General features: G+C 40.1%; 1 protein-coding gene across 1 annotated transcript in view; it reads right to left on the reverse strand.

The window, feature by feature from the left end:
- LOC124544623 (retinoid-inducible serine carboxypeptidase-like) overlaps positions 1–25,528 on the reverse strand; it is a 134,593-nt gene that overhangs the window by 40,938 nt on the left and 68,127 nt on the right. Inside the window, exons 7-8 of the mRNA XM_047123228.1 lie at positions 11,487–11,564; positions 11,233–11,387 (exon numbers count right to left, since the gene is read on the reverse strand). Coding sequence (XP_046979184.1) covers positions 11,233–11,387; positions 11,487–11,564 — 233 coding nt within the window. The remainder of the gene's footprint in view (positions 1–11,232; positions 11,388–11,486; positions 11,565–25,528) is intronic.

Raw genomic sequence — 25,528 nt, forward strand, 5'->3', positions numbered from 1 at the left:
TAATACGGGTAAAAGAACGGACCCTCAAAGTTACAGACCCATATCCTCAACATCAGTTTACTGCAGGATTCTAGAGCATACCCTGAGTTTGAATGTAATAAATTTCCTAGGGACCAAAAAGCTCATGTCCAAGAATTAGCACAGCTTTAGAAAGCATCACTTGTGTGAAACTTTTCTCTCATGATATACTGCAAACTATGGATGAAGGGCAGCAGGCAGATTCCATATTTCTAGATTTCTGAAAAGCATTAAACAAGGTGCCTCACAGCAGACTGTTAATGAAGGCAGTGTGGTTTCAGTTATTTGAGGTTGCAGACGTGTGTGCAAGTCACGTTTGTGTGAGTGTGTGTGTGTGCGTGTTCGTATGTGTGTCTATTGCTGACAAAGGCCTTAATGGCCGAAAGCTATAATTGTGTGAATCTTTTTGTTGTGCTTATCGCGACTCAGCATCTCCGCAACTTTCCTTCTCTAATATTGTTACATTCCATCCTGGATTTTCCATTGTTTGTTAATGAAGGTATGGGCATATGGAATAGGCTCCCAGATATGTGACTGGCTTGAAGACTTCTTACATAACAGAATCCAGTACATTGACCTCAACGGTGAGTGATCATCAGAGACCGCGGTAACATCAGGAGTGTCCTAGGGAAGTGTGATAGGATCACTGCTATTTTCTGTACTCATAAATGATCTGGCAAACAGGGTGGGTAGCAATCTGCGATTGTTCACTGATGATGCTATGGTATACAGGAAGGTGTCAAAGATAAGTGACTGTAGGTTGATACAAGATGACCTAGACAAAATTTCTGGTTGGAGTGATGAATGGCAGCTGGCTCTTAACGTAGAAAATGTAATTTAATGTGGATGAATAGGAAAAACAAATCCTTAATGTTTGGATATAGCATTAGTAGTGTCCTGCTTGACACAGTCATTTCATTTAAATATCTGGGCATAACATTGCAAAGCGAAATGAAATGAAATGAGGAAGTGAGGATTGTGGTAGGGAAGGCAAAAGGTCGACTTCAGTTTATTAGGAGAATTTTAGGACAGTGTGGTTTATCTTTAAAGGAGACCACATATAGGATGCTAGTGCAACTTATTTTTTAGTACTTCTTGAGAGTTCAGGATCCACACAAGGTTGGATTGAAAGAAGACATCAAAGCAATTCATAGGCAAGCTGATAAATGGTTCAAATGGCTCTGAGCACTATGCGATTTAGCTTCTGAGGTCATCAGTCACCTAGAAGTTAGAACTAATTAAACCTAACTAACCCAAGGACATCACACACATCCATGCCCGAGGCAGGATTCGAACCTGTGACTGTAGCGGTCGCTCAGTTCCAGACTGCAGGGCCTTGAACCGCACAGCCACTCCGGCCGGCCGGCAAGCTGATAAATTTGTTACTGGTAGGTTTGATCAGCATGCAAGCATTAAGGATATGCTTTGGGAGCTCAACTGGGAATCCCTGGAGGGAAGAAGATATTGATTTTGAAGAAAACTACTGAGAAAGTTTAGAGAACTGGCATGTGAAGCTGACTGCATAATGTTCCTACTGCCACCAACATACATTTTGCATAGGGACCATGAAAATAAGATACAATAAATTGCTTATACAGAGGAATATAGACAGTTGTTCTTCCCTTTCTCTCTCTGTGAGCAGAACAGGAAAGGAAACACCTAGTTGTGGTACAGGGTACCCTCTGCCATACAAGAAACAGTCACTTGTGGAGTATGCATGCACATGAAGATGTATAGTGCATGGGGAAGTGTGCACTGCAACAATGTTATCAACTTTCTTTCCTATGTCATTCACATACTGAGTGAGGGAATAATGACTGTCTAAATGCATCTTTATCCACCTCAATCTTTCGTAACCTTTTTCTTATGATCCCTACAAGAGCATAACAGTTGTTCTATAATCTTGAAATATAGGGTCTCTAAATTTACCCAACCATGTTTCACAAAAATTATGTTATCTTCCTTGCAGGTTTACGGTTTAAATTATCCAAGCATTTCAGGTACACTTTCATCTCCTCATTGCAAAATTGGTATCAGTAGGTAAGGCAAATGGAAGCTTTACCAAATCAAATGGAGGCTACACTGTCAGAATGACAAATTATATCACAGAAAATTTGTTTGTCTGAGTAATTGGATATCCTGGGACCACTGGGAATAAGGATGGTCTCTTATTCACAGGGTATGCAATAAACAATAGGCTATGAGAACTGATTGTTGTTTTTAGAGACATAGTCAAACTGAAATGATTAATGACTGGGAGACAAAAGTCTGCACATGGATTCTTGATACAGACATACTTCATATGCTAAATGTATATTAACACATTAAAAATTGGATATAAAAGACACTCTACCAATCAAAGGAATACACAATGGTTTGTTGTCACCTCTGCCACACTGAAATTTAACCACATTTGCTATCAACATCATCTTTACATGATTTGCATCACATCATCAGTGCACTGTAACTATGGTGAGTTTTCAGATGTTAACAGTTGTAGTTGGTTTTCTCTGGACCCAGAAAGCAATCAGATTAGTCACTTATAGAGTTTATCAATTGAAATGAGACCTCACACTAATGTGCTGACATTCTTTGTAACAATGAGGATAAGATTAAATAAACTGTCATGGTTGCTTATGATGTCTTAATAAGTATGTATATAACAAATGTTAGTGTTTTGTAAGGTCACCAAAAGAATGCAACCAATATTTTAAATTATATAAGAAGGAAGTAAGAGGTTAACATGCAGAATGGCATACATAGTTCATTTTAAACCTAGCTTTATAAAACTTAAAATTATGACTTTGCCAAATTTTTTTAGTGTATTTTGCACATCAAGGAGAACTGTGGCAATTAGCAACAATATGATATGCCAGAAGCATAAGACTGGGAAAAAAGAAAGATGCAATATAATTTCATTGTATCTATCCAAAATGGTAAAAGCATGTTATTTTCAAATTCTGCAATTCAAAAGGAAGGGTAAAGAATTTCTATTAGAAATAGGTGCTTGTGAATGTGATCAATTTCTAACTTGTGCAAAGAAAATGGTGTGATTGAAATACATCCATTCTTGAACATTTGAAGTATTGTATATCAGTGATCAAGCAAGCACAGCTCACACACACATGACCACGGTCTCTGGCTGCCAAGGCCAGACTGCAAGCAACTGCAAGCGATTGGAGAAGCAATCTAGGTGGTAGAGGTAAGGAGGAGTTTGGGGTGGTGAGGGGGAGGTATGCAGAGTAGGAGTGGGGGACAGTCAAGTGCTGCTTGTGGAAGCATATGGAGTATGGTGGAGACAGGGAGGGTAGCTAGGTGCAAGTAGGATATTAGATTGGGGGGGGGGGGGATGGGGGGAGGGGGGAGGGGGGAGGGGGGAGAGGGGGCAGGAAATGAAAACTAGAGAAGTTAAATGACTGTGATGTACTGGTGAACTAGAAGTCCATGCAGTGCTGGAGCTGGAGCAGCGAAAGGGCTAGGTGAGTGAAGGACAGTGACTAATGAAAGTTGAGGCCAGGGGGGTTACAGGAACGTAGAATATATTGGAGGGAGAGTTCCCACCTTTGCCATTCAGCGAAGCTTGTGTTGGTAGGAAGGATCCAGATAGTGCAGGCTGTGAATTAGTCTTTAAAGTGAAGGATATTTTGTTGAACAATGTGCTCAGCAACTGGGTAGTCCTGCTATCTCTTGGCCACAGTTTGTCAGTGGTCACTCATGCAGTCAGAGAGCTTTAGATTACATGACTAGTTTCACTGGTAGCCCTGACTTGGATGGGATAGGTGATGCTTGTGACCATACTGGAGTGGGTTTGTGGTGGGAGTATGTATGTGACAGGTCCTGCATCTAGATCTGTTACAGGGATATGATCCATGAGGCAAGCATTTGCTGGGGTGGAGCAGGGATGGATGGGTGAGGATATTGTGTAGGTTTGGTGGGTGGAGGATTACCACTGTGGGAGGGTGGGAAGGATAGTGGGTAGGATATTTCTCATTTCAGCACACATCAAGAGGTAGTTGAAACACTAACAGAAACATAGAACGTAATTCAATTGCTCCAGTCCTGGGTCCTGAGTCACAAGGGGAATGCTCCTCTGTAGCCAGAGAGTGGGACTTTGATTGAGGGGGGTGGGGGGGGGTGGGGGGGGGGGTGGAGATGCTGGGTGACTGGACAGATAACGCATGGGAAATCTGAACAAGTTTGAGAGGATAATTATGGGCTGTGGAGGCCTCAGTGAGACCTTTGGTATAATTGATTGCAGATACGATGGCTAGGTTTTGTGGAAGGGACTTCTTGGTATGGAATGGGTGGCAGCTATCGAAGTGGTGTGGCTTAGGATTCTGGGTGGTTGGAAAGGATTCCTCTAGACTGCCCATGAAAAGTTTGCATAGGATAATGCCAACCTGTTCATTGGCCATCTAGAGGAAACCTTCCTAACCACTAAGAATCTCAAGCCCCTCACCTGTTTCAGATTCTTTGTTCTAGACTTTGTGATCTGGACTGAGGATGAGGACACTGTGTCCACTTTCCTCCAGAAACTTAACACCTTCTGCCCCATTTGCTTCACCTGGTCCTTCTAAAACCAACAAGCCACTTTCCTTGATGGTGACCACCACCTCAAAGATGAGTACATAAGAGAATATTTAGTTGTTATTTGAGATTAGCATTCAAAATTCATCTACTTGTGTAAAGGAGTTCTTCTGAAAAAAATGCTTTAACTTTTTTTGACTCCTTCGCTATTCAATTTTAAGCTTATTGTTTGAAGTTTCAGGATCTCAGACAAATAACATTAACTTCCTGCCATGATATTTTGGTTGACAACTGTCTTCAGGTGAGTATTTTGCAATGGGGGTAGCTAGTTAACGTCACTATCTTTACACTGAAAATAGGCACAAAGATGCTTGCAAAAAGGCAGCTGCTGTTATATGAGTGTCTTCTGTTGAGTTATATGCTATCTTTGAATACTGCTCCATGTATGGCACCCAGGCGCATGCATAATGTGATACTACATGAGCACTCTCTGTCAGAATGTGCACTCGCAGAGTTAAAATTCAGTTGTCAAAATTAATAAAATTAAATGTCACTTGACATGTCATTGGTCATAAAATGTAATTTTTTTTCTTTTTCTTTTCTTTTTTAATAAATTAAAGATGTCCGCCATTGGACACTATCTTTCCCAGTGCCCAGCAGATCCCAAACCAACAACCCCCTTCCTAGTCGCCATGACCAATTGTATCCTCACCCACTCATGGGCCATCTAGAGGAATCCTTCCTTAAAAACACAGAATCCTAAACCCCTCACCTGGTTCAGGTTCACTGATGACATCTTTGCTATCTGGATATAAGGAGAGGATATCCTACCCACATTCCTCCATAACCTCAACAATTTCTCCCCCTTTGCTTCACCTGGTCCTACTCAACCCAACAAGCCACCTTCCTAGATGTTGACCTCCACCTCAAAGATGGCTACATCAGAACCTCTGTCCGTATCAGACCTACTAACCATCAGCAATACCTCCACTTCAACAGCTCAACAGCTGCCACCCATTCCATACCAAGAAGTCCCTTCCATACAGCCTAGCCACCCGTAGTCATTGCATCTGCAGTGATGGGCAGTTCCTGTTCAAATATACCAAAGGTCTCACTGAAGCCTTCACAGACAGTAATTATCCTCCCAGCCTTGTACAAAAACAAATCTCCTGTGCCTTATCTTTCCAGTCTCTCACCACCTCCCAAAGTCCCACCATCTGCCCACAGAGGAGCATTCCCCTCATAACTCAGAATCACACAGGACTGGAGCAACTGAATTAGATTCTCTGCCAAGGTCTTGATTACTCTCGTTGTGCCCTGAAATGAGAAATATACTGCCCACTATCCTTCCCACCCCTCCCACAGTGGTATTCCACTGTCCACTGAATCTACACAATACACTCATCCATCCTTACATAACCCCTGCTCCCAATCCCTTAACTCATGGGGCTTATACCCCTGTAATAGACCTAGGTGCAAGACCTGTTCCATACATCCTCCCACCACCTACTCCAGTCTGGTCGCTAACATCACCTATCCCATAAAAGGCAGGGCTACCTCTGAAATCAGTCATGTGGCCTACAAGCTAAGCTGCAACCACTGTCCTGCATTCTGTGCATGCATGACAACCAACAAGCTGTCTGTCCACATGAATGGAGACTGACAAACTTTGGCTAAGAAACAACTGGACTATCCTGTTGCTGAGCATGCCACTGAATACGACATTCTTCATTTCAATGACTGCTTCACAGCCTGTGCCATATGGATCCTTCCCACTAACACCAGCTTTTCTGAATTGTGCAGGTGGGAACTTTTGCTGCAATACATCTTACATTCTCATAACCATCCTTGCCTCCACCTTCATTAGTCACTATCATCACCCATCCAGCCCCTTCCCTTTTCCCATTCCAGCACTACACAACAGTCATTCCACCACCACACCCAGTCTTTTTATTTCTCTCCTTTTCTGCTACTCCCCCTCCCCTTCCCACCTCTCCCCCGCCCTCAGTCTAACCTACGGCTCTTCACTGTCTACCACCCCCACCATACTATCCCTCCCCCTCCCCACTCCAGCCTCCTCCCTACCCCCAGTCAGTTGCCACTCCGATCATGAACTGGTACTGCTGCTCGCATTGTGGTGTCAGTTGCCTGAGACTGCAGTCATGTGTGTGTGTATGTGTGTGTGTGTGTGTGTGTGTGTGTGTGTGTGTGTGTATCTCTATTGGTGACGAAGGCCTTAAGGGCAGAAAGCTATAATTGTAAGAGTCTTTTTGTTGTGCCTATCTGTGACTCAGCATCTCCACTATATGGTGTGTAGCAACTTTCCGTTAATATTGTGACAAGGTATTCTGTAGATTCCAGCCTTCTGCAATCCCACATATCCTTCACTGAATTGAGAAGAACACAAGTCTTTGTAGGTGGGTGAAAGATTACTTTGAGATGATGTTTTTTTGAGGTGCTGCCAAATTTTGACGAAATATTACTGACGTACTGGAGGAATGCCATGAACTTAAACTGCTCCTTCTCCTCTTGTTCTTGTGTGTAGTCTCATTTCTTCTTCCCTACAGCTGTGCTGATATGATTTGGAGAATATCCATTATCTTTGAACACTGGTTGTAGGTGTTCCAGCTTCACTCCAAGGCTGTCTCCACCAGACACAACTTGTGCCCAGTACAGCAACGTTTGAAGGATGCCCATAGTTTGTGAGGGGTGCTGGCAGCTAGATGCTGCAAATACAGCCCTGTGTGGGCTCACAGTAAATGGAATGCTCCAATGATCCATTCACTTACAGTTTCACTAAAACATCCAGAAATGGCAATCAGCTGTCCTTGTCCACTTCCATCATGAACCTGATATTCTTATGGATAGAATTCAGATGCTGCATAAAGTATGACACTTCTTCTTCACCTTTGGGCCACACAACAAAAGTATCCACTTATTCCCAGAAGATTTTTGGTTTAAGATCTGCTGAATCAAGTGCCTTCGCCTGAAGTGCTGTTGAAGAAGCTGTTACACCTCTTTCCAGTGATGCTGTAGGAGAAATCAGATGTGAAACATGTCACATGTGTACTACAGCTCCACCTCACAAGAGTAACATGTCCTTGATGAAAAGGGCTGCACTATGTAAGCTATGTGCAGATCCTCACATGGTGGTCCTTACAGCAGATAAGGGAACTGTGACTGTGCAGTTACCATGTGACATCTATGACCAGAAAATTTATACCTTGTTGAGTGAATGAGTGTAAAGGAAGACTGGAAAAAGAAAATGACAGCATTGCTGAACTCTTCTTCCTTCCACAAGAAGTTGTGAAATGATTAAGACCACACAGCTCTGTTCCAACATGGTTATATGGTCTCCAAAAATACACAAAGAAGGTCTTCCATTACATCCTGTTGTGAGCAATATCAGTGCTCCAACATATTACTCAGCTAGACATTTGTGTCTTTACTGAGACCTTGTGTGGATAAGTGTTCACATCATATTCACGATGCTGGTGACTTACTAATAGACTGAAGGCAGTTCAACTCAATGAGTCTGACTTATTAGTAAGCTTCAATGTTGTCTTGCTCTTCACTATGGTCCCTCTCATGGAGTCATTGTCACTCATCAGCAGTAAGTTCAAAGCCATCCTCTGACTGACAGTGCAACCATATTGGCAGTACATTGGTGAGGCATTTGTCTTCAAGGATGTCAATTCGCACCCCTATTGTGCACATTGTGAATGACTTCCTTCAGGATAATGACATCGCTTGACTAGAGTGGCCAGAATATTCTCCAGACATGGAATCTATCAAACATGCCTGGGATTGATTAAAAAGGGCTGTTTATGGACGACATGACCCACCCACCACTCTAAGGGTTGTACGCCGAATCACCGTTGAGGAGTGGGACAATCTGGACCAACAGTGCCTTGATGAACTTGGGGATAGTATGCCACGACAAATACAGACATGCATCAATGCAAAAGGACATGCTACTGGGTATTAGAGGTACCGGTGTGCACAGCAATCTGGACCAGCACATCTGAAGGTCTTGCTGTATGGTAGTACAACATGCAATGTGCGGTTTCCATGAGCAATAAAAAGGGCGGAAATGATTTAATGTTGATCTCTATTCCAATTTTCTGTGCAAGTTCCATAACTCTCAGAACTGAGGTGATGCAAAAGTTTTTTTTATGTGTGTACAAATTTTCATGAATAAAATGCACTGTTTTATGAATATAAATATGAGGCATTGGTAGGATACTGAGCTCCAGAATTGCATGTTTATTATTGGTAGATCTTTTTGAATGCTTTGGGGGATATCATTGGTAAATACACTAAACAGAAGTGGACCAGGTGTGGAATCCTGAGAAACGCCTTGCCTTATGACTTGCTCCTTTGACTGTATGCTGCCATAGTTTTGAGGTGATTAAAACTCTTTATACTCTGTCTGAGAGATATGACCTAAAGGAGTCATAGCATTTCACACAAAATTCTATATTGTGGCAGATTATTCATAAATAACTCATGACTTATGAGACTGAAGATCTTTGTGACAGCACGGAATACTTCTGTTGTTTGCTTCATGGCACTGAGTGCAGTATAAATTTCATTTAGAAATGAATATAGGGCCCCATTTTCTGATTTCCCATTTTGAAAGCGAAACTAATGAGGGCTCAAAACAGATATTATCTACAAACTTAATAACATGTTTATATACTGATTTCTCAAAAATGTTGGATATTTGCTATAAGATTGTGATGAATGTAGTTATTAACATAACTCCTTTCTTCTTTATTAGAGAGAGGAACAACTTTTGATGCCTTGAAAATGTTAGGGAATTGGTCCAATGATGATGAGGAGTTTATTATATCTGATAAGGGTTAAGACAAATGATGGCAAATTTATTTGAGAAGGTAATTTGATATACCTTCAGAACCACATGAGTGTGAATTTACTTTCTGTTTTATAATACTGTAAATTTCACCTTGTATCACTGGAGAAAGAAACAATATTTTGGGTAATAACTCTAGGTTTGATGAGGTAGAGCACTGGAACACCAATTTGAGAAGAAAGGTTGTTGCTAATGTTCAGGAATTGGTTATTTAATATTTCACATGTCTCAGATGGTCTTTAAGTCTTTATAAAAATAAAATTGCATCTATGGTTTCAGCAAAGATGGTCCAGATATACATGCCCAATGTTTATTAAGTTTTATGGTTAAAATTCTTCTGGGTGTTTTGTCATGTCATTGTCTTGCTTTGAGGAAGGTCATTGCAATTTGGTCAAAATGTTGGTTTTAAGTTTACATTTTCACCATCTTTACCAACTGAAAACTGATTCTTCAGTAGGAGGCATTAAGCAGTCAGTTCATATGTACATTTTGTATGGAACATTTTTTTTTTAAATAAAAAGCCGAGCAAGGAAATGTTTGTCATACAAGTGCATCTCCAGATTTAACACCACCACACTGTCACCTACATCTACATTCATATTCTGCAAACCATTGTGAAGTGGATAGCAGAGTGTTCCTCTCATTGCACCAGTTATTAGAGTTTCTTTTCATTTCATGCATATATGGAGTGCAGGAAGAATGGCTGCTTAAACACCTCTGTGCATGCTGTTAATCTAATTTGTCCTCATGATCCCTATGGCAGTTGCTGTATATTTCTACATTCCTAGACTCATCATAAAAAGATGGTTTTTGAAGCTCTGTAAGTTGGCTTTCTCAGTTCTTCAAATGTCTGCCAGTTCAGTTTGTTCTGCATCTTCATGACACTGTCTGATGTGTTGAACAAATCTGTGGCCATTCATGCTGCCCTTCTCTGTATATGTTCAACATCCCCTGTTAGTACTATTTGGTACAGGTCCAACGTACTTGAGCAATATTGTAGGATGGGTTGCAAGGGTGATTTGTAAGCACTCTCCTTTGTAGATGGATTGCATTCCATTTCATGTCCCTATCAACTGTTACCATCCAGGTACTTGAATGAGTTGACCTATTTCAACTGTGGCTCTCTGATGTTGTAGTTGCAGGAAAATACAATTTTTCATTCTGTGAAATGTGCAGCTTTACATTTTTGGATATTTAAAGCAAGACAATCTTTGCATCACTTTGAAATCTTATCAAGATCTCACTATTTGTGCTGCTTCTTTCAGACTGTTCTTCATTATAGATAACTGTATCATCTGTGTATAACAAGCTGCAGTCTACCTATCAAGAAATCCTCAGTGCAGTCAGAAATATTGCTTGATATACTGTACCATCATACTTTTTGTAATAAGCTTAAGTATGGTACTGAGTTATTGCTGCAGCTACCTGACTACCTTGATCCATGATTTTCAGGATGTCATGTGAAAAAATTGCAGGTTGGGTTTCACATCACTGATGTTTTCAGAAGTCATCCTGACAAAAGTAGTTGAAAATGCTAATTGTTGCTCTGTTTTGGAAAGCAGCAGTATTGTTGCAGATGATGGGCATTTTTTTGGTGTTCACATAGTGAAAGTAAAGTACATCCACATTAATTGTTATTGATCTGATCACTTTATGTAGAAATATAGGAACAGTAGCTCTGTAATTTGATTCAGCAGTCCATGAATTTGGGGGACTAACAGATGTGTATCGCTAAGTTACATTATTTTATATTAATTCCTTTAAAATGATATTTTTTGGCATTCTGTAGACATGAAATATGCATTACTCACCATATGGCCAGAACGTGTAATCCAGTAAAATGCGAAGTTGCTGTATTTCTTGTAGTATCCTTCAATGATACTGTTAACTGTTATGGGTGAACGATTTGATTCCTTCCAGCTTTGAGCACCAGCCCACTTTAAATTTTCTACCCATTTCAGTGTACCTATATGAGGATGCATCTTAGTCATTTTCTCTCGTGAACATTTAATTCAATTTACAAAATATCACTGCACTTGAAATCACTATTTTTAGATTTATTTACCTGGTGTGTCAACAATGAGATCTAGATTGCCAGTGAATACTACCACAGAGATGTCAGTCTCATTGAGAAGTGATTCAACTGAAAAAAAAAAAAGAAAAAGGAACTGAAAATTTTTGCAGGATCATAATGCTGGTACCATAATTTCCAAGTGTTTGCAAATATTAATGTTTTAAGTAAATTATGGCATATAAATAAGCATATAATCATAATTAAGTAACTATTTCATTTCAAAAGTTTCCTTAATCAGTGTACTTGAAAACCTCACAGAAAATTTCAACGCAGTTCTTATTGTTGTTTGTCACTGTTCATTAATGCCATAATTGACATTTTACTATGAACTGAAGCTAAATTGAGGAGTTACTTTCTGAGTAATTGGTCATTTTGTAACATATCATTTTGGTCTGCACCTGTTGGCTAATGCTGCTTTCTTTTGTTCACTGTCAGCAATGCTAGTTTTCCAGTGTCTATGGTGCTGCGGCTATTCTCCAGCCTGAAAATAAAAAGCTGAGCTCCCCCAATCTGCTAAAGGTTGGTGGCCTGGTCTGACCTGACAGTATTCAAATGAAAGAATTTCCCACAGAATGGCTGGCATTTTCTAGTACCCACTGGGAAACAAACTCCTGAAAGTCGCAGCAGGCAGCAGAACATTACAATAGTACTATGAGTAGTAACAAGAAGTGGCCATTCACAGTGCGTACTTTCTGCTATGGAGGCTGATTGGTTGAAATGTCTGCATGACATAAAAATATAATGGAATGGAGCTATGAGTAGCTTGTAAAATTGAGGAGTTGGTGGGCAGCCCTGGTGGGCTGCAGGAGGCAAGTTTGGAGCTCTCTGAGGCAGAAATGTTGTGGTGGTGTATATTTTGGAACTTTGTAGTCAGAGAACAGTTAAGTTTTTCTTCCAATGTGGGAAGTTCAGAAAGTGTTCAGTGTCCACTCTCTCTCTTAAATCTGAGGGTCATTCAGTAAGTCCCTATTGGAATGGTTTGCTGATAGTAAGCGACATCTGTTGCTAGAGGGACGGTAAAGTTGCGGCCATATCCATCACATGGTCTCATTGTCCCTCGACTGAAGCAACAAGCTTATATTTATTTTGTAACATGGAAAAAAAGTGAGTTTTAGCAGTGGTTGAACATTTCTATTTAAAAGGTTTAACACTGAAACAGACCAAAACTGGATATCTGTTCCAATGTTTGCAACTGGGTAAACTGTTTACATCTGGGTAAAGTGTTTACATTTGAATCAATGAGTTTATATGTAGCCATACATCCACAAAAGGTGAACAACAGTCAGAACATCCAGAAGAACTGACGACCTCTGAAATGATTGACAAAATCAACGATATGATTTCGAGTGATCAACAAATCAAAGTGTGTGAAATAGTTGAGGCCACAAGCATACTGCAAGGCACTTTTTTTATCAATTTTGCATAACAAATAATGTGTGAAAAAAATCTCGGCAAGGTGGGTGTTGCCTTTGCTCTCAGTGGACAATAAACATAATTGAAACTTCCTGGCAGATTAAAACTGTGTGCCGGACCGAGACTCAAACTCGGGACCTTTGCCTTTCATGGGCAAGTGCTCTACCATCTGAGCTACCCAAGCACGACTCATGCCCTGTCCTCACAGCTTTACTTCTGCCAGTAAAGATATTGAGACTGTTTTGGCACTTTTCCATTAAAATTTTGCTGGGTTTCTGTGTTAATATGTAACTGTGGACAGAACATGGATACACTTCTACACTCCAGAGGCTAAAGAACAGTCAAAATAGTGGTGTTTTGAAGGATATTGGGCTCTGAAGAAGGCAAATATGGTGAAATGGGTCAGCAAGGTGATGGCCACGGTTTTTTGGGATGTGTGTGCAACCATCTATGATGATCAGCTAAAAAAGGGACAAACAATAACAGGGGAATATTGTGTGTCATTATTGCACTGGTTGAGTGAAGAAATTGAGGAAAAATGTCCTCTTTCGGAAAAAAAGGTCTCTTCCATCAAGACAATGAGAACCCCCCCCCCCCCCCCCCCCCCATTTTTCCCCTCTGCCCTCTGCAGTTTTGATCCCCAAAATTTTGGAATTAAAGTTCAAATTATTGCAACATCAACTGCATTAATTGTTTTTTTATTTTCAAATTAGAAAAAATGGCTTGACGGGTGATAATACACGCCCTTTCAGATTACGCTGATACAATAGCTCCCTACTTAACAATTACATACAACCGCTCACTCACTGATAGATCTGTACCTACAGACTGGAAAATTGTGCAGGTCGCACCAGTGTTTATGAAGGGTAGTAGGAGTAATCCATCTAACTACAGACCTATATCATTGACGTCGGTTTGCAGTAGGGTTTTGGAGCATATACTGTATTCAAACATTATGAATCACCTCGAAGGGAATGATCTATTGATACGTAATCAGCATGGTTTCAGAAAACATCGTTCCTGTGCAACACAGCTAGCTCTTTATTCGCATGAAATAATGGCCGCTATCAACAGGGGATCTCAGGTTGATTCCATATTTCTGGATTTCCAGAAAGCTTTTGACACCGTTCCTCACAAGCGACTTCTAATCAAGCTGCGGGCCTATGGGGTATTGTCTCAGTTGTGCGACTGGATATGTGATTTCCTGTCAGGAAGGTCGCAGTTCGTAGTAATAGATGGCAAATCATCGAGTAAAACTGAAGTGATATCAGGTGTTCCCCAGGGAAGCGTCCTGGGACCTCTGCTGTTCCTGATCTATATAAATAACCTGGGTGACAATCTGAGCAGTTCTCTTAGGTTGTTCGCAGATGATGCTGTAATTTACCGTCTAGTAAGGTCAACTGAAGACCAGTATCAGTTGCAAAGCGATTTAGAAAAGATTGCTGTATGGTGTGGCAGGTGGCAGTTGACGCTAAATAACGAAAAGTGTGAGGTGATCCACATGAGTTCTAAAAGAAATCTGTTGGAATTCAATTACTTGATAAATAGTACAATTCTCAAGGCTGTCAATTCAACTAAGTACCTGGGTGTTAAAATTACGAACAACTTCAGTTGGAAAGACAACATAGATAATATTGTGGGGAAGGCGAGCCAAAGGTTGCGTTTCATTGGCAGGACACTTAAAAGATGCAACAAGTCCACTAAAGAGACAGCTTACACTACACTCGTTCATCCTCTGTTAGAATATTGCTGCACGGTGTGGGATCCTTACCAGGTTGGGTTGACGGAGGACATCAAAAGGGTGCAAAAAAGGGAATCTCATTTTGTATTATCACATAATAGGGGAGAGAGTCTGACAGATATGATACGCGAGTTGGGATGGAAGTCATTAAAGCAAAGACGTTTTTCGTCGCGGCGAGATCTATTTACTAAATTTCAGTCACCAACTTTCTCTTCCGAATGCGAAAATAGTTTGTTGAGCCCAACCTACATAGGTAGGAATGATCATCAAAATAAAATAAGAGAAATCAGAGCTCGAACAGAAAGGTTTAGGTGTTCGTTTTTCCCGCACGCTGTTTGGGAGTGGAATGGTAGAGAGATAGTACGATTGTGGTTCGATGAACCCTCTGCCAAGCACTTAAATGTGAATTGCAGAGTAGTCATGTAGATGTAGATGTAGATGTAGAAATGAGGTCATCGCCATTTGGGAGGACGACGGTTCAATCCCATGTCTGGCCATCCTGATTTAGGTTTTCCGTGATTTCCCTAAATCACTCCAGGAAAATGTCGGGATGGTTCCTCTGAAAGGGCACGGCTGACTTCCTTTCCCATCCTTACCTAATCCGATGAGACCGATGACCTCGCTGTCTGATCTCCTTCCCCAAAAACAACCCAACAACCCTAGGTCATCGCCCGACAGATGCATACTTTACAGACCTTCACAAATATTACTTTCTGGATGGCTTAAAAAAATTGGAGCAGTACTTTGAAAATTGTATAGAGTTAGAAGCGGATTATGTCGAAAAATGAAAAAAAAGAAAATTCCCAAAAAACTGGTTTTTTTAAGGATGTATTGGCAAATCACTTTCCAAATTTCTTTGATAGTTTTCAGAAAATAAAGTATCATGAAAACAGTTTTAAAATGGCAAGTAATTCTAGAAATATACAAGTGGGTGCAGAGTGCATTCTGACCAGGAAAAGGTGTCCATCTACAGGTTGGCCAAGCCTGCTGCCAATATGTCTGATGTTGTCCTTGAGTCCACAAGCAGAACCAGCAAACCACAAAAAGTTGAATAAGGCAGAACAGAAAAGGAAGGGCCATCCACTAAGGAAAAAAGGAAAAGTAACAGAAACACTGACTTTCTTGACTATGGGCAGAAACAGCTGAAAGATACAACATTCCTCTTCTTAAGTTCATGCATAGCCATAATCAATGAACCTGCATTCACAGTATACTGGTAATGATGAATGCACATTTTGATCTTATATCACATAAATTATTATACTTATAAGTCATGCTAAAGCAATGTACTAAGCATTAATCTGAACAAATTATTATATTGAAACATTTTTGTAGTCATAATGAAAACCTAGCCAACTGTGGTCTATTGGAAATGAGAATGATAGAAAAAATATATTTAAGCAAGGGGGGAGAGTAAAATGCTGTTCATTTCTTTTCTCTTCCCCCTTCCCCCAGGACCTGACTGTTGGTATAATAGTTTCATTCTGTTTTTTGCTGCTGTAAGTAAAGTACCGTTTCAAATTTTCTTTGGTTACTAGTTATTTTCTAATTTCCTCCTCTTTCTGTCTGCCCAGTAGCAGACTAACTGCTGAAATGAACAATCCACAGTTTAAAGAAGATAGTACATGTTACATTCTAGTAATAAAAATACATGAGGCTATTTTAATTCTATTCATTGTGTTTTCAGATCACCTGATTTGTTTCTGATGAGCATTTTTCAAAATCTCACATTTGATGGTAAGCTTGCTCTGACTAACTAACCAGTTCTAAGGAGAGGCTCTTCAAATCTATGACAGTCTTAAACTGAATAATAGAAAAGATTTGAATATCATACATTACAATTTAGGGAGCTCTCTGATTAGGCTACAACAGCACTGCTTGTATATAATGAGTATGGTGGCAAGGCAATACAGAACACAGATATTTATGTCCTTTGCATGAAAGTTAATGAGGTAGCTCATAGAACAGTTCACCCAATACCAAATCATTGTATTGCAAATTTTTGAAACTTGAACATATGTTTCTCTCAGGTCAGCAAAATAATTATTCATTAATCAACCACAATAGTTTTGGCATTCTCGTATGTTGGTATTAAGTAATTTGGTAGATGTGAATCCTGTAGAACTTAACTGCAATAAATAACAAAAAATCATCAGACTGTATATGTTTCATTGCATTTTAATGACTTGAGAGTGTTTTGTAGTGTTGCATCTAAGTAAGAGTAGTTTTACTGCTAGTCCTGTGAAGCCTATAAGGCTTGCAATTAAAATTTGTGAAATTATATATTAATTTCTGATTTTTAAAGTATCTTCCATTTTACTGAGTTAGTGTATTTATTTCATATGAGGCCCCCACAATATATGAGGGCTACCCACAAAGTACATTACGTTTTGGAATTAAAAATAAATAAAGTATTGGAAATTTTTTTTATTATATACAGATGAAAGCCACACTTAAATACTACTTTTCTACATAGTTGCCATTTAAATTAAGGCACTTATCGTAGCAATGGACAAGCTTGGAAATTCCTTCATCGTAAAATTCGGCCACCTGCGTCTTCAACCACGTGGTTACCTCTTTTGGGACAGAAAAGGTGTGATTATTGTGGATTTCCTGGAAAGAGGCACTACAATAAACTCTCAAAGGTATTGCCAAACTCTGCACAACCTCAGAAGAGCAATACAAAACAAGCGCAGGGGAAAGTTTGGCTCAAAGATCTTGCTGATTCACGACAACGCCCGGGCCCACATGGCAAATGCCACTCGTGAAGTTCTCGAATCTTTTAAGTGGGAGTTGTTTCCTCATCCGCCGTACAGTCCCGACCTGGCACCGAGTGACTTACACTTATTCCCAGCAATGAAGAAGTGATTGGCTATGCAACGTTTTCATGACGATTCACAGCTTCAAGAAGAGGTAACCACGTGGTTGAAGGCGCAGGCGGCCAAATTTTACGACGAAGGAATTTCCAAGCTCGTCCATCGCTACGATAAGTGCCTTAATTTAAATGGCAACTATGTATAAAAGTAGTATTTACGTGTGGCTTTCATCTGTATATAATAAAAAAAAATTACAATACTTTATTTATTTTTAATTCCAAAACGTAATGTACTTTGTGGATAGCCCTCGTAGTTGCCTCACAATCCACATAGCTGCAATGGAAACAAATTGTACTGAACTTAAAAGCTTCTTTGCTGTGTCTAAAGATGGTCTTCATGTTCTCTTCTTGAGAGTAGAGATATAATGTTCCAGTAAATACAATAGTCAAAATTTCAATAATCTTTTTTATACATAACATCAACTGTCAGTATAACACATCAGACTTATCAAATGAATACCATGAACAGAAATGGTGTGCTTCCCATCTGTCTTCTAAATCATGTCACTTCTGTAAATAATATAACTATTAGCTTGCAGTCAATTCCAGATATACATTAAATTCACGTTATTATGGAGGGAGTCCCTCACAGAATGCTTATTTTAAATTGATTCAAATGTTTTTTCAAGGGTACCATGAAATCATTTAAAAATACAAATAATAAAATTTTATATCCCAAAGAAACATCTATACTATTTTCATATAAACTTATGGGATGAAATTTGAGGTGGCTCAAATTAAGTGTACTGAAAATAGTTATTGTTTTTATTTGGTTATCTTAATTTATCAAGTTTAATTGAAACACTGATTGCATTCAGCATACCGACAAACTTTGGCATCTTGCATTGTTTCAAACAGCATGCTTCCTCTAATGTGCAATGTAAGTAAAGGGATATGATGAGTTGTGTGTAAATTCCAACAACTGATGCGTGTGAAGTACTTCAATGCAACAAATACCCACAAATCCCTTTACATTACTATGATCATCACAGCATCACATCCTCTAATTAATGAAATAGGAAAATTTAATGTGAATGCATACATACACAGCTAGTCATTAAAATTGCAATGCCACAATGCTTAGCAAATAAAAGAATTTTAATATTGTGTATATAGAATGTAATAGGAAGAATACATCATAAGATTTGTAGGTGATTTGGCGATGCATGGGGACAAAATTTATGACATAGAACTGCCACCTCTGGCAGCAACAATGGCTCTAATCCGACTTAGTATTGAGTCAGACTGATCTCAGATGACACATATGGGCCTGAAATTTCATGCTGCCACAACTCTGTGCCCAAGTTCATCGAGTATAGCGGCTGGTAAGTGGTATCCTGCCTGAAAGATAATGCTATGGGAAAGATACTTCACAGCCACTGGCCTTCACACATTAGAAATGTAGTAGCTGCTGTCCAAATTACTGGCTGTACACATAAGTGTACCCTATGGTACCCCATACCATTATGCCAGGTGCTTGCCGATATGAAAATGACGAATGCATCTGTGCAATGTTTGTTCACCTAATAACCTCCAAACGTGGGTATGTCCATTGTGATGCTATATACAGTACAGGGACACATCTGAAAAGGTTATTTGGTGCCACTCCTTTGTCCAGTGTTGTCACTGGGTGCACCTATGTTGGCAAACCCCTCTCCACTGCCATGTTGAAGGGGGCCACAACAACGGTCACCATTCTGACAGTCTGTGGTGCTCCAGACATCATTGCATTGTTTCTGTGCATAGTTACCTTAGTGCACACAAGCCAGTCCCCTGGTTCATGGTACACAGTATGGCTGTACAGTCCTGCACAGCAGAACAAACAATGTGTTGTCCTCTTAGGAGATAGTCATATAGGGCCTCTGAGATACTGATGGCACTGAATATGGTCCTCTTGAACCCATCAGTTTCTGTACTCACTTGACAGTCATGGGATCCAGACCAAGTGAACACAGATACTGCAAAATGATAAACTGCAGGCTTGTTCATGATTCTACCACTGTTGAATGATAAGAGGTGCTAGTGAACAGTTTCCATCTTACAAGATGCATAACATGACTTTCTCATAATCAATCAGTATTCAAATATGGTTTTTCAATGAGAAACCCACTGTGTAATCTTCACTTATATGATGAAATGTGGCCAGTCACATGGAAGTATATAGTGACCCATTATTTAAGAACTGGTAGAATCCAAATAGTCTGATCATAATTTTTTCTTTCTTCATTTTATTACTAAGTTTGATTTTTAAGGTTATGATCAACATGTCTGTTCTCCTTAAGTAGTAAAACTTTTACTAGTTTAGGAAAACAGATGCTTCTGATGGACTATAGATCAGAATCAACATAAAATGAAGAAAAAAGTTTGACAAAAATTGTTTTCAGATCCATGAGTTCTTACTCCTATGTACTTCGTGCAGTTTTGCTGGAAGGTTTATCATTTGCATATCAAAGTATGTAGTATGATTCATATCAATCTGATGTATGCTGCCTTCATGGCATTGCAATTTTAATGGCCAGCCATGTGTTTTAAGTACTTGGTATTAACACTATGGCATTTGGTGACACCTCAGCGGTGTAGTGCGCAAAATAGTGATCAATGGCCGGCGACACCACAGTGGTGTATTGTGCATAGTATTGCTCAGTGGCTGGCGATGCCCCAGTGTTGTCGCGATCACAGTATCGCGCAGTGGCCAGCGGCAGCACTTTAGTATCTTTTGCATTCTGTTGGTGTTTTGTTCAGGTAACAAGTTTTTGTTTTGTTTTTATAAGTACTTGTGCCCTTTCATCATGGCAGACAAAAGAGACGATACAATTATTTATGAATGCATGGACGTCTTGTATGACATTCTGGATGACTTGGCTGACTGGGAAGAAGGCATTGGATATCAAAAAAATTATAGTGAAGCAGAATCATTGAAAGATAGTGAAATATGTTCAAGAATAATTCAGTGAACGCTACAGTTGCCAATTGATTTTGATGACTCAGATGGAGAAAACAGTGCACAGTGGTCAGACTTTGATTTACCGAGGACCAATAATAAATTTGAAGGATCTCTGGGTCCAAACATATTTCCCAAAGATACTCAGAGTGTCAAGGATATCATAGAATTATATATTGGGAATCATCTATTTGAATATGTTAGCAATGAAACCAACAAGTATTACAGTCAAAATTGCAATAGAAGGAAACTGGATAAAATATTGCCAAATTTGTCGACATTATGGGGCCCAAACTTAGAAAATGGTTTGCGCTTGCTGTCCTTATGGGAATGGTAAAAAAATCAAGGATTGATGATTATTGGACAACGAATCCATTGATAGACACACCGATATTTTGCAAAATGATGTCCCGCAACCGATTCAGATGAATGTTATCATTTTTACATTTTTCTGAAATCAACAATAAACTGTGTAATGCCAACTGACTTTTCAAAGTTCAATTTGTAATTGATAATTTTTCCAAAAAATTAAAGAAACTTTTAATCTAAGTCAAAACATCTCAATTGATGAATGAATATCGTGGTGTCGATGGTCAAATCTTAAAGTTTACAATCTGTCAAAAGTTATGAAATATGGCATACTCATTCAGATGCTGTGTGATTTGAGTACAGGATGCATTTCCTCATTCAAGATATATTAAAGCACTGGACAGCCTTTAGCAAAAACAGTGATGGACCTATTGACACCTTCTTATGGAAAGTGGCATCACCTCTACGTGGATAATTATTATAACAGTGTAGAACTTGCAGAGAAGTTACTTGAAAAGAAAATTCAAGTTTGTGGAATGATACGGCAAAATATAGGATTTACAGAAAAATTAAAGTGCACAAAAGTCAATGTGTTTGAAGCTTGTCATCAATGGAAAGGTGAAGTAGTTGCACAGTTATGGAGAGCTTTGAAAACTAAAATGATATGAATAATCTCTACAATACATAATGCCACTTTGACTGAGACTCAAAGAAAATGTAGAAAAACCAACTACACAATAAAAAAACGTGAAAGAATATCAGGCTACAACAAATATGTGAAAGGAGTGGATTGGGCAGACCAATATTTGAGTTATTACCCTACATACAGAAAAACTACAAAATGGTCAAAAAAGGTTTGCATGTACCTCTTTAATTGCATATTATTTAATGCATTCCGTACATGGCAATATTTCAATACAGAACACAAGAGTCTCCAATTTCACAATTTTTTATTGAAAGTATCTGATTTATGAATAAAAGAAAAACTTGGAGGTTGCCACTACATCGTGTTTGTCTCATCATGATCCACTTGACAGACTTTCCAGACACATAAGCCGAAAAAAGAGACTTCATGTGAAAGTCTTGTGGAGTTGCAGTACGCCTTGGAGACTGTTTTGCTGCATATCATGTGAAAGAGAAATACTAAGTACCAAAGACAATGCAAATAAACAGTTATATGAAACAAACAAATTTTTTATTTATTTGCATGCATATATCTTTGAAATTTCATGAAAGTAGGGGGAACAGAGTTGTGAACTTATGAGAACTAATGATGAGATTAATAAAACTTAACCATCTATAATCTCCTGATAATGTCAAGAATGGCCAGCAACGAGCCAAGTAATCTGAATTAGTGCTGCCGGTACCAAGTCAAATAATTTGTAAGAGACATGTGGGAAGCAAAGCATTAAAGGCTTCGCTTTTCTGTGCACAGTATACGCTACTGTTAGAAGTATTTTTTCTGTATCATGGAAACTAACTTTAAATGTGAGTAAATGTACAAGGCATTGCTATAAAATTATGGAAATGAATCTGTCACAGATAAGTATGCATACGCCAAAGATGACAGAGCAAACAACGGAAACTCCAGGTTGGAATAACAACAATATAAGGCATAGGATAGATTGCTACTCACCATAAAGATGTCCCACTAATTTATAGACAGGTACAATGAAAAGACTGTTACACATGCAGCCATTAGCCAAAGCCTTCCTCAGAAAAAAAGCATACATACATTCACACAAGCAAGCACACGTCATGCACACTCAGCCGCCACCAGCAACAGCTCTGACTGGAATGCAACTGTCACATGAATAGCAATCTGGAGTGGGGCAGGGAGGAGGAGGGTTGGCAGGGTATGGGTGAGGGAAGAGAAGAGTGCTGTCGAGCAGGGAATGTGGGACTAGAGACTGGCAGGTGCAGTGTCATGAGGTGGGGCATGGGAAAAAAAAGAAAAAAAATGGAGAATAAAAAAGAAGCACAACAGAAAAAGAGGAGGGCAGGAGAGGAGAGGAGCGGAAAAGGAGGAGAAAGGTAAAGGAGAGGAGTGGAAAAGGAGGGGAGCAGGGAAGGGGAAAAGATGAACAGGCATATTGGCACAGGGTGGCACACAAAGAGGATGAGGATGTGTAAGAGGGAAGGAGGTTATAGGATGAGGGGGTGGAGGGTACGAGGGCAGTAGGTTACTCTATGTTATAATTTTGGAAGTAGAGAATATATTGTAAGGATAATTCCCATCTGCACACTTCATAAATGCTGATGGTGGAGGGGAGAATCCAGATGGCCCAGGTTGTGAAGCAGCCATTGAACTGAAGTATGATATCTTCTGCAGCATGTTGTGCCAGAGCGTGGTCTACTTTGCTTTTGTGCACAGTTTGATGGTAGCCGCTCATCCTGGTGGATAGCTGGTTGGTAGTCATATCAATACAAAAGGCTGTGCAATGGCCGCAGCATAGTTGATACACAACATGACTGTTGCACAGGTGGTCCAGCCTTTAACTGGGTAAGATAAGCCTGTGACAGAACTGGAAGTATTGAGTGGGTGGAGTGGACATATCTTGCACCTAGATCTTTCACAGGGATATGATCCCTGTGGCAAGAAGTTGGGATTGGGTGTGGTGTAGCTATGGACTAGTATGTTGTGGAGTTTGGGTGGGTGACGGATACCACTTTAGGAGGGGTAGGAAGGATCTTGGGTAGGGTGTCACTCATTTCAGGGCATGATGATAGATAATCAAAGTGCTGACGAAGGATTTGGTTCAATGGTTCCAGTGCAGGGTGGTATTGGGTGGTGGAGGGGGAAATCTTTTGTAGCTGGCTCTTGAGGGGTGGTGGGAGGATTGGGGATGTGTGGGGAAATGGCACAGGAAATCTGTTTGTGGACTAGGTCTGAGGATAGGAAAGCTGTATGCAGTGGTAGCTGTCAAAATGTTGGTACAGTTTGTGGTTAGTGAGTTTAATGTGGGCAGAGGTGTGGATGGAGCCATCAGAGAGGAGGAGACCAACGTATAGGAAGGTGGCATGCTGGGTTGAGGAGGACAAGATGAAATGGATGGGAGAGGTTTTGAGGTTGTGAAGGAATGAGGCTAGGGTGTCTTGGCCTAGAGTCCAGAGCATAAAGATGTCATCAATGAACCTGAACCAGGCAAGGAGTTTGGGGTTCTGGAAGGTTAGGAAGGTTATCTCTAGATGGCACAGGCACTCATGGCTGTGCTGCAGATTTGTTTGTATACTTTCCCTTGAAAGGAGAAGTAGTTATGTGTTAAGATAAAGTTAGTTAGGTGAGTGAGGAATGAGGTAGTGTGTTTTATATCTGAAGGACACTGGGAAAGTTAGTGTTCAATAGTGGTAAGACAATGGGCATGGGGGGGGCTGATGTACAGGAAGATGGCATCAACAGTGACAATTACGGATCCAGGGCGTAAAGGGTTGGGTGGTGGAGAGACAGCAACTGGTTGGTTTGTTTGATGTGGAAGGCTAGGTTATGGAAAATTGGTTGGAGGTGTTGGTCAATGATGGCCAAAATCCTTTGTGTGGAGGCACTATAACCAGCTACAACGGGGCATCCAGGGATGTTGGGTTTATGAATTTTGGAGAGCATGCAGAATATGGGTGTGCGGGGCCTCACAGGGGTGAGGAGGGAAATGGATTCAGGGGAGAGGTTCTGGAAAAGTCCTAAGGCTTTCAATAGGGATCTGGTAGTCACTGTGTTCAAATACGACAGTGGTGGGGCTGTCACTAATCTCGTAGGGATATGAGGCCGAGGCTTATTTTGAGATGCTCAGCTTGTGGACTATGGGCAGCAGTTATTGCATTCAACTATTTGCTGCTCTGAATTAACATATGTTGCTTCTAGCTACTATCTGTAATAAACTCAAATAGGAGAGAGAATATGAACACTTATTTCTTTCAACAATAGTGAAAGAACTAGCTGCTAGTCAAAAACAACAGAGTAATTAATTGCTAAATCACAGAATACACAGAGTGTCCACATCACAATATGGAATAAGTGTGAGGCAGTGCACCAAGCAACAGGTGCATACACTGTTTGACATTCAGTAGTGATCAGCTGACTGCACATGTGAAGCAGAGAATATCATGTAGTTGCAACACTAGCCCCCCACCGAGAAGCAGAGCATCATCAGCATCCACCAGACATCTAAGAATCTTGAAGGAAAATGTACATGATGACCAGACCATGCTTGGTGACGCGGTTAAGGCAGGAGGCAGCCAGTTGTTTCTAGATGACAGTGGAGGTGGGTGACAGCTAGGGAGTAGTGAGTGAATCTTCTAACATAAATGCTGCTTTATGCAGTTGATAGAAATTGTGTGCCATTTCCCAATGATCAAAATGCCCAACATCTTGTCATGATGGATCGGAACATAGTGGCAGCTGGTATAAGGAGGCATAAGTGCTTGTCTGATGCCACCTCTGCACAACATGATGTGAGTACTGTTAGACAATTCCTTGTGCACAAATGTTGGTTATGAGCCATGGCATGATGCTGGCTGGGGTCAATTTGCAAAATGTACTCACTCAGCTGCACTATGAAATCTGGCAGATGTGAATCATCTGCCATCAAGGCATATATGTTGACAAATTCCCCTGCCAGCCACAGTCTCTCACTGTATACTGTTTCTGCTGGCGTCACATCAAGATCTGGCTTGTGTGGTGTGCACAGATCATGTAAAACAAATGGTAAGGCTGCAGTCCACTTGGAGTCATAGCACATGAACACCATTTTAAGAGATCT

Source organism: Schistocerca americana, chromosome 1, assembly GCF_021461395.2.
Source record: "Schistocerca americana isolate TAMUIC-IGC-003095 chromosome 1, iqSchAmer2.1, whole genome shotgun sequence".
In the NCBI taxonomy this organism is placed as follows: domain Eukaryota; kingdom Metazoa; phylum Arthropoda; class Insecta; order Orthoptera; family Acrididae; genus Schistocerca; species Schistocerca americana.